General features: G+C 33.7%; 1 protein-coding gene across 5 annotated transcripts in view; it reads right to left on the bottom strand.

Moving 5' to 3' along the window:
- The window catches only part of DYNC2H1 (dynein cytoplasmic 2 heavy chain 1), a 145,108-nt gene that overhangs the window by 49,209 nt on the left and 82,450 nt on the right, over window positions 1-13,449 (bottom strand). For all 5 annotated transcript variants that reach the window (XM_088159415.1, XM_088159414.1, XM_088159416.1 and 2 more), the window contains exons 77-82: window positions 12,082-12,207; window positions 9,009-9,119; window positions 7,073-7,228; window positions 5,053-5,128; window positions 3,418-3,629; window positions 1,650-1,754 (exon numbers count right to left, since the gene is read on the bottom strand). In XM_088159415.1, the coding sequence (XP_088015541.1) occupies window positions 1,650-1,754; window positions 3,418-3,629; window positions 5,053-5,128; window positions 7,073-7,228; window positions 9,009-9,119; window positions 12,082-12,207 (786 nt within the window). The remainder of the gene's footprint in view (window positions 1-1,649; window positions 1,755-3,417; window positions 3,630-5,052; window positions 5,129-7,072; window positions 7,229-9,008; window positions 9,120-12,081; window positions 12,208-13,449) is intronic.

Below are 13,449 nucleotides of genomic sequence, written 5' to 3'. Positions count from 1 at the left end.
ACCAGTCAATTTCCAGTTGTGAACCATGGGATCACCTATGGATCTAAAACAGCTGCCAAACTGTTGGAAAGGGAGTAGCATTCACAGTGAAGGAGAAGCACAGTTCAAGGAAAATGTCACATTTTTGTTACTTAAATTGCCTAAGACTTAAAAGAAATGCTGCAAAATACTATTGGATGAGAAAATATCTCATATGACAAAAATATCATCTCACAGAACTGTAACTAGAGCATCTCATATTTTCAAGATTATAACCCATAATTTATAGCTTATAATCAATGCTATGGCAGACCAGTTCAACAGAGTGTGAGTTTACATGTAAATGCACTCATTATCTATTTCCCTTCACATGGGAACTCTAAGTCTATTCTGATTTTCAAATATTAACATGTTTAACAACTGCAGATTGTAACAAGTTATGCAAGCATAGCTGAAATTAAAAAAAATAATCAGCAGTCTACAGTGAATCTGAGAGAAACAAAAGCATCTAAATGGATGTTTATGTAAATGATTTAAAGACAACATCAAAGAGAGCTACACTGAATCCCGGAGCATGTATTAGCTTTGTGATAGACAAGTTCTTGAGTTCATCCTAATAGCTTATGCACCTTCATCCTACTGATTTGTCTTTATATATCTTTATGTTTTTATGTTCTAAAGAAACCACAAATAGCTTGACAATACAGCTATGGATTTAAGTGAATAGAAATATTTAAGCAAATTTACCAGTACTATATTTGACAGGCCACAAATGCAATACTTGAAGGCTTTATTTTTTTTCAGTAGATCAGAGGTCATACACCAATAGGAATTTTCTGCTTGGAGCCCTTTTTAAGTGACTGTGAGCAAATAGTTAAATACTTTAAAAAAAATGTAATTCTTAGTCTTGGATTCATAAGAAATTCCAATTATGGAGAACTTCCAACTGATTTTGCCAAGAAAGGTTGGAGCAGAAGATCACTGAAGTTTCTTCTAACTTATGATTCTATGATATAATTTTTCCCCTCTATAATTTGTCCATACATAAGAAAGCACACCAAGGCTGGGCAGAAATTTAAAGAGAGCCTTGATGTACAGACCAATTCACTTCACAGCTCTGATTTAAGAGTCTCAAATCCATCAACTTCCACGTTATCTGAAACAACTAATTTACCAATCAAATAAACTATGCTAATGAGTATTTAAAAGATTTGTACTGTTTAACCGCACTTATACAGTAAGTGTGTGCTCTCATCCAGATTTCACTTTAAAAAATCACATTTCTAATTGGAAAGGAAATTCTTAATAATTGGAAGAATTCTGGAATTTCTGGAAAAATTCTTCAGAATTTCTATTTCATCAAAAGCATAAAATCTTACCCATATTCTATGTGTAGAACTATCATACCACTTTTCAAGGTGAAGTGAATTATATTATTGGAAACTTTCTCAATAATTATCTGTTCATTTAAGTGCTAAACAAATACTCTTGTAACTAAAGATTAAATGTTATTACATTAAAAAATTCTCCAGATAAAAGTCAACATATATAAAAAGTACTTAAATTTACTCTTTCTTATGGAAACTGCATTTAGGAACAGGTGGTTGGGCTCTTCAGCTTATAATGGCTGCAGAGAAGATTCAGAGGTCAATGAAAAATGCTAACTTTACCTGGGCACTGATGATACGCTGTGATGAACGAGCAATATTAACTGGCAGGCCAAAAAAGTCAGGTTTATCATCTTCTGGAAGGCTTTCAATAATATTACGATAATCCTGCATAAGAAGAAAAGAAGAGACATAACAGAGGGAACTTTTTATTTTGCTCATGAAAATTAACAGCATATGCTGAAAAGAATTTCATTAAGTGCATAGCACAACACAAAGATTAAAATAAGTATTTAAGACATGGCATATTATGGTAATATTATTTATAGTTTTCTTTATTTTATTTATCAGAAACTATCTTCTTTTATATAACATTTCCACTCTAAAAGAGCAAAAAGCAATTCTCATTACAGTGACAATATCAAATGAAAACAAAATATGCCAAGACTGTCCCTGAAAAGTAGGTACAATACTTCTGTTGAAAACTTAAAGGTAAGATTAATGATAATATCGAAAAAAAATACTTTGGTATTTGGAATTCTAATAAGAGTATAATACATATTTATAAAACTAAGAGCACTCACTTGTATTTAAATACACTAAAATATTCACTCAAAAAGTGAAGTAGTTTAGGTAAAAATAGGTTTGCATAACCATTGGAGATGCAGAATAGCATCAATAGTGGTTACAGTGTAATAGTCACTAGTGATGCTCTCTTGCACAAAACCGAGAGGCCTTGCAGACTAAGGTAGACTAATGGTGTTGGACATCTCTTTTATTGTGATTTAAAGGCAAAAATATTTACTTTTTGAAAGTCTGGCAGCACCCTGTTGCCACATGCATTTTGTCTTTGCTTGCAGGAGCAGGTGCTGGACATGCACAACTCACTTTAACACGGAATCTTACTTCAGAGATAACAACAGTAGCAGAACTATAAATTATTACATACCTAATCATATAAGGTATCAAGAGAGATTAAATGCTGTGCAGGCTATAAAAAAAAGATTAATCTACTTGACTATATTGTCTACAAGAATAGAGACCTGGTTTGTTTATCCCTTCTGTTTTTATGATATTAACTCAGCACATCTATAGAAAATAAAAAATAATGGTCATAATAAAGTAATAAAAAACACCCAAACCAAACCTCAGCAGTCAGAATCCAGGTAAAGAATGCCAAATCGCAGCATTTTACTTTAACTGAGATAATACTATTTATCTCTGTTCATATTAGAGGTCTAGTATGGAGACCTTCATTAGAATGAAAGTGAGTCCTAATCACAGTAACAACAATAATTATATGGTAAAAGGACAGGGAGAGAGAGATCAGTTGTTTACACTGTTGAATTCCCTCTCTTTTACACTAACGAAATACTGAAGGAGAATCAAAATCCATATTTATCACCAAATAAAATGTCATATACCCTCCATGACCTGTCAAGAGATTGTCAGAATATTTATATATTTTGGAAACAAGAAGGTATATTCAGGTTTTCCTGTTTCGTCCAGAGGTTGCAGGATTATTTAGGAGTCTTTAAAGACTAATGTTATGATAATGTACCAATTATATAAAAACATAATTGTATCTTTTTCATAAATTAACCCAATTTCTTTTACTCAACTCTTCATTGCTAGGCTGCTCTGCACCACAGTCCAATCAGATATCATAACAAAGAATAGTGACAGAGTTAATGCTCCACACAAAAGAGATAATTTTCTGAAGAAATAGAGGTATCCTTTGGATTGTAACCTTGGTTTTCTTTGTGGAAATCTTTCAAGAATAATCCTTGAAAATAAATTATTTATTAGGTGATAGAAGATGTATACCTACCAAAATACTGCAGGAATTCGGTAAAGAGATCGAACATGGGAAAGTACTCATCTTCTTGCCTCTGGCATTTAAACTGCCAATGATTCGTGAATTGAAAAGCTGCTCCAAGTAGGACCGCAGAACCCTCATATCAAAGTAATTATCTACACGACCTCCATAAATTGCATTTTCAAACAAGCCGTGAATAAATTCCCACTGAAAATCTTTGGAACCTATGAATTAATTAATTAGTATTAGTTTTGTATCTCTGAATAGTATTGCATTATAAGCATTTCTTCTTGTCACTGCAGTTCTTCAGGGTGATAAAAAGAGACGAATACATCAAATAATTAATTTTTAATTGTCCTTCAATATGACCAAATAGTAAAAGCTGCAGAAACTTGAGTTTGTAAATATTTGTCATTGAAAAAAGAACACTTAGTGTGCTGCAAATGAATTATTAGAAAATTAGCTTTAGACCTTAAGTGCTTTTTGAACTAATTGATTATATGCATTTCAGAAATTATGCTATTAAAATTTTATTTTTCTGCTCCTTTGTCATAAATAAAATTTTATACACAATTTTCTACCACAGTACCATCTGATGTCATAATATAAATTGACTGATTAAACCAAAAATCAGATCATGCTCCAAATAGGTAAGATTACTGGAAATGCCATCTTTCAAACACAAAGAGGTCCAGGATAGATACTTTGCAAATCATTATGAATCACAAAACATAGCACATAAATTTAAGCATGTTAATAATAATTTCCTGGTCAGGTTGATGTTTTCTTAGATTAGTCTGACCCAGCTATATCCCACAAATTCAAAATAACTTATTCTTCCTCAATTCTACCACAGTTGCCCAAAATAACTACATGGGACAATGATGTACTGTATCCTACAGCTTTCATGTGCAGATGAAAGTTTGATCATAAAGGTACTCCCTAAAGAGTATCTTCCCATGAGAGAGGGAAGTGGCAATTACTTTAAGTGGGAGTTTATGGCTGTTAACTTGCTGTTTCCTTCATAAGAAAAGATATGATCACAGTAATAATTTATGATTATCATTGACAGTTAATGATTTAATCACTTTACCTCGCTGTGTGGTTCAAGTCTGCACAACTAAGGTCAAATTTCAGAAGTAGTAACCATCCACAAATCCCATTTTAGTCAACAATCGTAAATTATCTCTACATATCAGTTTCTAATTTTACTTTGAAACTGTACAAAATGCAAGGGGTTAAAAAAAATTACCTTTACCATATTAGCTTATATTAGAAATTTCTACACTGGTCAACAGAACAATAAAGTGGAGTGTCTCTAATACTGAGTGTCAATATAAAGAATTCTTTGATATTCATTTATTCAATATTTAGGGGAATGGAAACACAAGATTTCATCTTACAGTCAGCCCTGTATTTCCTATTTATTCATCTGGACTCAAAAGGCTGAGTAGCATACTCTCCTGGGCACCAAGGATTGGTTTGTCCAATCACCCAAAAATGGATTTACAATTCACCCTGTTTTTCTCGTTTTGCTGAGTGATGGTGAGCTCTAGAGCATCTCCACTTTTATATGAGTGCTATAGAAAGAGCAAGCTCTTCATGCCAAATCCCAGCTAAAGGGACTTCCCTTAAGAAGTGACTTACCCTCAAAGAGTCTATCAATAATGTCAAAACCAGCACGGAGATCCGACAAAGAAAATTCATAAAACTTGGTCCAACCCTACCATGAAAAGAAATCCAAAGAATTTAATTAGTCACACAATGATGATCATGAAGTAAAACACCAGTATCATATGGTTACTTAGTGCTGTATAATACTTAATGGGAAAAAAAAAAAAACACCAAAAACCTGTGACCTCTAAAGTGCATTTTTTAAACATTCAATAGAGGTAGTGTAAAAAAAAATCAGTTGTAACAGTAAAAAAACTGAATCCATTGAGTATGAAAAATATTCAGGTTATTTTATTTCCTATCAATATTTATTTAAACTAAAACTTGCTGACATCTGCGACTAGATCATGCATTGAATTACAATTTTTCATTTCTGAAGGCCTTTTTGTATTTCAGTATACAGATTATATTTTCATAAATAGGACTGATTTTTCAAATAGTCTTTTAGATACTAAATAGTCTTTAGATACTCTCATCTGAATTCATGCAGCTTCTTGTTTGAACAAAAAAATTATCAATTACTGCTACTATTACCTAAAAAATGCTGACCACCATATGCATATTTTAGTAATTTGCAGTTTGGACCTCCTTTTTTGTTCTTTGGGCATTAGTCTTTATGTAGCAGGAATGTGTACATTGTATGTAATTCTCAGAAAAAGCTTTCAGTGTAAATGGATAAGTGTAAATAAATACTGATATATGACAAATAATTTAGGATATCCAGATGTCCAAGGTAAGTCTTCTTGCTCTATCCTTTTACAGTGTACTTTACATATGGATGATATCACAGCAACAGCCCATTTGACTCATGATGAGAAATGCAAATGTGTCAGCAACATGCACATGTCCAATGAGATTAATACAGCCTGAGGTCAAGACTGAAGCTGCTCCACAGATCACAAAAAACTATCAACCAGATACTCTAAAGGTCATATTCTGGAAAAATGCTCCTAACAGTAGCTATGTTGGGGTTTTTGGACAGATCTGTACATGAACCCAAAACAACTCAAAATTCATTATAAAATACAAGACCTTCTACCTGAGATTAACTACAGTCCATCAATGTTAGAAACTGTTAATTTTGAAATATAAACCTATCACTGTCCACACATTTTTGCAGTGGAATTAAAGAGAGCATCAATCCTATATTGTGTTACTTGAAAAACTGGTGCCAAATGAATGTGAATTTGAACAAGAACAAAGGAGAATTCATGTGTCATTTTAATACTTAAATTATTTTCACCGACTGCACTTCTTGAACACCGTATTCAAAATCCCATTACTGCAAAAAGCTAACAACCTTTAAAAATCACAAAGTCATAACTAGCAAAAAGCTCTCAAACATTACAGACTATGCCAGATCAAACCCTTCAGATGACAGAGTAATTTCGTATATAGTCTAAATAGAATAAAATAAATAAGACATAAAGCAGTTTGGTATTTTGCTGGGGTTTTTTTGGTTGTTTAAACATCTTGCAGCCAGAAAAAAATGTTCACTATAATAAAAAATTAGCGAAGGAAAAAACACATCTCTGAAAATCATTATAATCCTCACAAGAAATTAATGATTTCCCTTGTTCTTTTTCTCCTTGAAGGAGTTTGTAGGAAGAAAGTGAAGACAGTGTCATCTCCTCCTTCCCTCTAGTGTCTCTTTTCTCATGTCTTCCATTCAATTCTGTTTCCATAATATTTTTGCCTGTCCCAAGTAAACAGGATTCACAAATCTTTTCCACACTTCCGTAGCATTACCACTTAGCACATGAATCACAAAATAACCCCATGCAGGCAGAAGCTATTTTCAGAGGGACAGGAACTGAGATTACCACGATCTTATTTTGCAATGAATTCAGAGACAATAAAGGCAGGCACCAGAAGTATCCAATTTATTCTCATTTCTGAATATGACCCAACATACACATGATGAAAAATACTTTGAAATATAAAAGCTAATAAATGGGGCATATTTTTTTAAAGATAGCAAATAAAATATTACCTGAGGGATATAATTTCTTCTTTCTTGGCATACAGCATGAAACCATGCTAAACAAAAGAGAGAATGTGCTCTAGACAAATTTCCCTTTTTGTTGATTTGCTCTGGTGTCCAAGATTCATAAGTTCGCAAGAGATTTTTTTTGAGGCCTGGAGGTGCCTGCATTGGAAGGAAGAACACTGTTCGAGACAGAAAACCTGGTATTTTTATGTGCTATTTTCTTAGATCATAACCTGGAATTTGTAACTTAATGAAATGACAAACAGTATTTAACAGAATAAAATTTCACAAGAAAAGAAAGAGCTTGCAATAAATGGCCTAACAACAGAATGATTCTGTAGCAAAAATAACTTCAACCTACTGCAGGAAATGGTAACCACGTAACCAGGATCAACTTATAGTACTGTACTACATTAAAAGAACTTAGTAAAAGCATTGTACTCTACCAAAATACATCAGCATAAAATAAATTCAGTTGTTTTCAACCAAAATAACTTTCTTCTCATTTTACAATCTCAACACCAATTAACTCTGTGATGAGATGAATGTCAAATTGCCTTATGGCATCCCCTCACTGTTTATTAGCATATAAATATGGTATATATGTATGATAAAATGCCAGGTCTCAGATTTAGTGGTAGGTAATGTTCACAACCACTAGAAATAACTGCATTTAAGGTGTAGGCAGTAATTGAAATTACAGTGCTTAAAAGTAAAAACAGCTGGATACTCAGTCATTCTCAGATTGTTTTCAAGTCTGAAGGCAAACATGAATTTTAAAGATATTTAAATTACAATTTTGTGTTTCTAAAATTGCTCGTTGTTCTTTCTTTCTTTTGAGAATTGGCTGTTAGTGTTTCCATAAGATTACCATTGTTGCTTTAGAAAAATGATGGCAAAATACTGTAGTAAATTGACTTTTTTTTTCATATCTGTATCTTCATTGGTAACATTCTACATACATTGGAACATACTACAACCATATAATAATAAAATATAATTTGCCAAGTCATTGCCTATCATTGTTCTTTCATGGTAACAAAATATTTATTGCAAGTGGAAAGGAAACAAAATTATTTAGAATATTGCATTTGTGCAAAGTTCCAATTATTCCAAAGACAATGGAATGAGTAGCATAGTCCTGCAGTTTCTGTATCATTGAAGACCTCAATATAAGCAAGAAGGTACTACAAAAATTTTAAAATACCTGCAGTCAATCTGAAAGTGCAACTATTTCAGCTTCTAGAAAGTCAGCAACACTGGACTCTAAAAGGTTTCCTGGATTAGCTGCAGGCAAAATCTCCAGACTCCATTACAAATGGAGGACTTAGGAACACTCCTACTAATGATTTCCATATTGGGCATTATTGCTAAAGTGCATTCAGGATTAGACTACTTTCCAATCACTCAGAGGAACATAGTCCCAGTTATTCCTTAAACTGAGCCATTTCAAATGCAAAGCTCTCAATTTTGAGTAAAGGCTTTGAACCATGTTCTGCTGTATGGGAAGAGAACCTTTTTTTTTAAAGAGTCCAGTGAATATAAAGTTACAGGGCAAAAGGAAAATAAGGAAAAGAAAGTGGGTTCTGTGATCTTCAGATGAGGATATTCATCAAGGAGAAACTCCTTGTTTTCCATCCATGTAACAACACCTGTGTAGATTTTTGCTTTTAAGAAAAATTGATTAAATGCACAAAATAATTTGGAGCACAAAACAGAACAACTACTTCTCCTATGCAAACTTATTTTCAGTTCACACTTTCAATTAGAAAAAGCATCTAGGAAAAAAATCATCTTTCAAGGTAAACTCATATTTTTTGTATTACATGCAATTGAAATATAAGGTAAAACCAGATATTCTATCTAAACATACAGTTTACTATACATCAAGGTTCATTCAATGTAAGAATCTAATAAAAGCTTTCCAAACAGATCTTACTTCATAAGTTATTTTCAGACTTGACTGAAGCAAAATTGGAGTAAATTTTGGATGAACTTCCGTAGTAAGCCAAAGACGAAAGTTTGGTTGAGGATGTAATGTATTCAGTTCCTATTAAAAAGAGATGTTATATATTGAAATAGGCTTTGAGGTGATTGGGGTTTTTATATATAGAACAGTATTTACAAGATTATAATATCCTGGATTAGAAAGTCAGGTTTATCTAAAAAATCAACAGTTGCTTTATACACATAACATTATAGTTCAAGATGTGTTGCCTCTGCACATTCTATGTCATTCCTGTGCTCAAATTTGAAGTTCATCCTAGCTGTTTCAAAATATTTGCACCTTTCTCTTAGATACTAAATTCAGGACATAAAAATATAGAACAGTTCTTTTAAGTACAGTAACACCAGAAGGCTACATCAAAAATGATATAAACAACAGATTTCAATGACTTTCAACACCAGTATAGCTATATTAATTTCTTTTTCTTCAAATATTTGTTGCATGAACCCTTCATGTATCATGATTCACAGAAAACTGAAGATTGGAAAATTGAGGTCTAAGAGAAATACTGTCAACAGTTTTTCAAATATAAAGGCTTCACAAAAATATATAATTATTGAATATACGGAGACACACTGCTGGTGCTCTATTTTCAGTTGAAACCCACACATTTGCCATCAAAGACACCTAAGTTGCCTGAAAGTGGTTTCAGAACAAAGTCAACAGTTTTGTGTATATGTGTTGGAAGAAAAACATCTCAGAAACCTCGTAAAAGATTTTCTCACAATCCATTCATTCTGATAATCTCTAGAGTACAACTATCATTTTGGTTTCAATGTTTCTAGAAAGAAAAAAATCTGAAAAAACATTATTTGTTCAACTATTTAAGCAAAATGACAACTATAACTGGTACATAGTATAATGGAATTGTGAAGCTTGGAAGGAACTATCAGAGACTGTCTAGTCCAACTCTGTGCTCAAACCAGAGCCAGATACAAGTTACCCAGACCTGTAGCCAGTCAGGTTTTCAGTATCTCCAAGGATGGAGAGTCTGCAGCTTCTCTGGGCAACCTGTTCCAGTGTTTGATCATCCTCACATTAAAATAAGTTCTATCATATATTTAAGTAGAATTTCCTGTATTTTGGTTTGTGCCCATGGCCTCTTGTTCTGCCACGGGACACCACTGAAAAGGGTCTGACTCAGTCTCCTTTACTCTTTCCCATCAGCCAACACACAAAATATTAAGATTCCCCCTGAGGCTTCCCTTTCCCAGGCTGAACAGTGCCAGGTCTCTCAGTTTCTCTTTGTATGATACATGCTCCAGCTCCATCATCACCTTTGCAGCCCTTTAATGAACTAGCTCCCATATGCCCATGTCTCTCTTGCACTGGCTAGCCAAGTAGTGGACACACAACTCCAGGTGTGTTTCACCAGAGCTGAGTAGAGGGGAAGGATGACCTCCCTCCACTTCCTGGCAACACTCTGCCTAAAACAGCCCAGGATGCCAGTGGTCTTTGCTGCAGTCACTTTGCTGGCTCATGGTCCCCTTCTTATCCACCAGGACTCACAGATCTTTTCTGCCAAGCTGCTTTTCAGCCAGTTTGTCCCCAGACAGTTTGGGTGGCTGGAGTTACTCCTTCTCATGGGAAGCACTTGCCATTTCCCTTTGCTGAACTTCACAAGGTTCTTGTCAGCCTGTTTCTCCAGTCTATCAAGGTCCTTTTGAATGAAAGTACACTCATCTGTTACATCAATTATTTTCCACAGTTTTTTATCATCTCTGCTTTCTGAGGATGCACTTTGTTCCGTTATTCACCTCATTAATTAGGATGTTAAACAATGTTGGCTACAGTACCGATGCCTAGAGCACGACACTGATGACTGGCCTCCAACTGGCTTTCTTGATGCTGAAAGTAACAAATTAGGCCAGTTTTCAATCTATCTCACTGTAGCACACTTGGGTCCATATTCAAAGACTGTGAGAACTGAATTTCTGAACCTGGATGAAACTGACTTATGAATATGCAGTAGTCTCTAAAGAGGATGTTCAAATGTAAGAACTACATAGCCTCACACTTGCTAATGGTATGCAAAACAGGCAAGGGGATGTGCAGAGTCAAACATCAGCAAATCTTAGTCTATATTAAGCTCAGCAAGAAGTTTAACACATTTAGCATCATGTTCATGTGGAAAGAATAAGACCCTCCTGACACATATCCATATTTTAATACTTACAAGGTCTGAAATTTTGTATTCAGCAAGGAGCTTACAAACATTTCATTACTGTTGACTGTCTTGTTCAGACTACATGACACACATCAGTGTTATCTTGCTTTGCCTTTCCATTTTTCCAAATGGATTATAGGAATGCTGAAGGTACATGCCACATGCTTACTGCTAGACAGATGACAGACTCCAAGTTCACATCCACAGACTATGCTTAACAAAAATCACTGAAAACTAGAGAACTAAGACTGTAGTAACTGTTGAAGGAATTCCATTATTTTCTTCTGACTTTATTTGTTTTGAGGATTTTTATGGTGATATACATGAAAAGTATATCATATAAAATCAATTTTAAGTTAGCAAGTTAGTGATTTTATATACCATAAGTGTGTGTTTCTATAAAATATGAGACATTTAAATTTCAAATTAGCAAAAACCTCAGTGACTCAACCTGCGTCTTCACTTAAAAAAAAAAAATACTACTAAAAAGAAAGTCCCAGAATGAAGAGGGAAAAATTAAATTCAAACATACATAGATTCATAGTTCATGGAAAACCATGGACAGTATCCCACAAAATACCAGAAGTACTAACTGGAGCATTTGCTCACTCATTGTGGTAGAAATACTCCACATTGTATGAAACTTAAAGCACTCACACAAAGAAAGGAGCTGCTTAAATCTGAAGCAGATCACCTTATTCATGACTGAGAAAACCACAAAAGTGTATTTTTAAACAGCAATTTTTAACATCACCATGGAAATGCTTGAAATGCTTCAGAAATGTTGCATACTAATTTTGTCTGGTTTCCCATATCACCATCTCCATTTACCCTCACCTTCTCCAACACAGGAAGCCAAGATGTAACGAGATGCAGGTTCTTCAAACACAGCCATTCTCCATTCTGAGCACATTCTCTTAAAGTTTGAATAGCCAGGTCAGCTTGGCCCTGGCCCATGGCAATCTGAAATGGCAGACACACTTGTATCAAGTATCCCTCATACCTCATTTAACAGTTAAATACAAAATCGTGTTTTCAAGTTAGGATACATACGTTAAAAAAAAGAGTGCTAAATACAGCCAGAATTTTCTCTAATGTAATAGGTTACTAAAGTAGGGAAAAGATTAACAGAAACAAGATTTTCTTTGCAACTTATCTAGCCAGTTTCTGTACAAACAACATTACCTAGTCTTTTAATGGAAAAAACCATATATCACTTGGTGACAGTGTTTGTATTCCCTGGGAAGTCAAAAAGTAATTTAAATATCAATGACTAAACTGCATTACTGCAGAACTGCAAAAATAAGAGATAAATGAGAACTAAGTTTCTTTTGACTGGAAGTTAGTACTTTCTTTGAAAAGAAATACTCAATTTTATATTAAGATGAGTGAAAAACAAAGGCTGCTCTCTTTTCAGCTGGGATATATAAATAGTTTAACACAGACTCCTTTCTTCACTTTTTATAGTACCATATTAGTTCTACCTTACAATCTAATTGGAGGATATACACAACAAAAAACCCTGAAGCAAACAAGCTGGAAATAAAGAGTCTTAGCCAATGTGCAAAGTCTTGTCTTGGAATTATGATTCTTTGACCAAGTAGAACTGAGCATAGTATCTTAAAATAACTGAAAATAGTCCAAAGAAGACAACTGGAAGTCACTAGCAATATAGTAGCAGACAGCAGAAATTTAGCACTCTGTGCTTTATCCCATGTGAGAAATAAATCAACAATGAAGAAAATTCTATCTTTTATGTTCTATTCAAATTATGTGAGAAAGTGTAGGAAAAAATAACAAAAAGATATTCTCATTAGTGTAACAACTTTCAGATGATTTAGCTTTGAGCCCTGATCCTTACTTGAATACCACACTGTGCTGCATTTTGAAAGTTCAACATGTAAAGATATTTAGAGATAAACATGAAAACCTGTGTGGCAGAGTAAAAAATATGCATTCTGCAATGTTCACAACTAGATAGGATGGCAGTAGGATCTAAATATTTACAGTTTCATGGGAAAAATATATTATATCAGTTTATGTTCCAGGAAAGGAACAATTTCAAGGACTATTTAAAAGCAACATTAAACTTGACATTTTCCATTTCTATGCTAACCAGTGATCAGCTAGATAAAAACTATCCTCCCACCAATATGTCAAATGACAGAAGGAAATAATATTTTACAGAAAGTTATAAAGCATATT

This window comes from Sturnus vulgaris, chromosome 2 (genome assembly GCF_052056855.1).
Source record: "Sturnus vulgaris isolate bStuVul1 chromosome 2, bStuVul1.hap1, whole genome shotgun sequence".
Lineage (NCBI taxonomy): Eukaryota > Metazoa > Chordata > Aves > Passeriformes > Sturnidae > Sturnus > Sturnus vulgaris.
The sequence above is the reverse complement of the archived record's forward strand: the minus strand, read 5'-3'. Positions and strand labels throughout refer to the sequence as shown.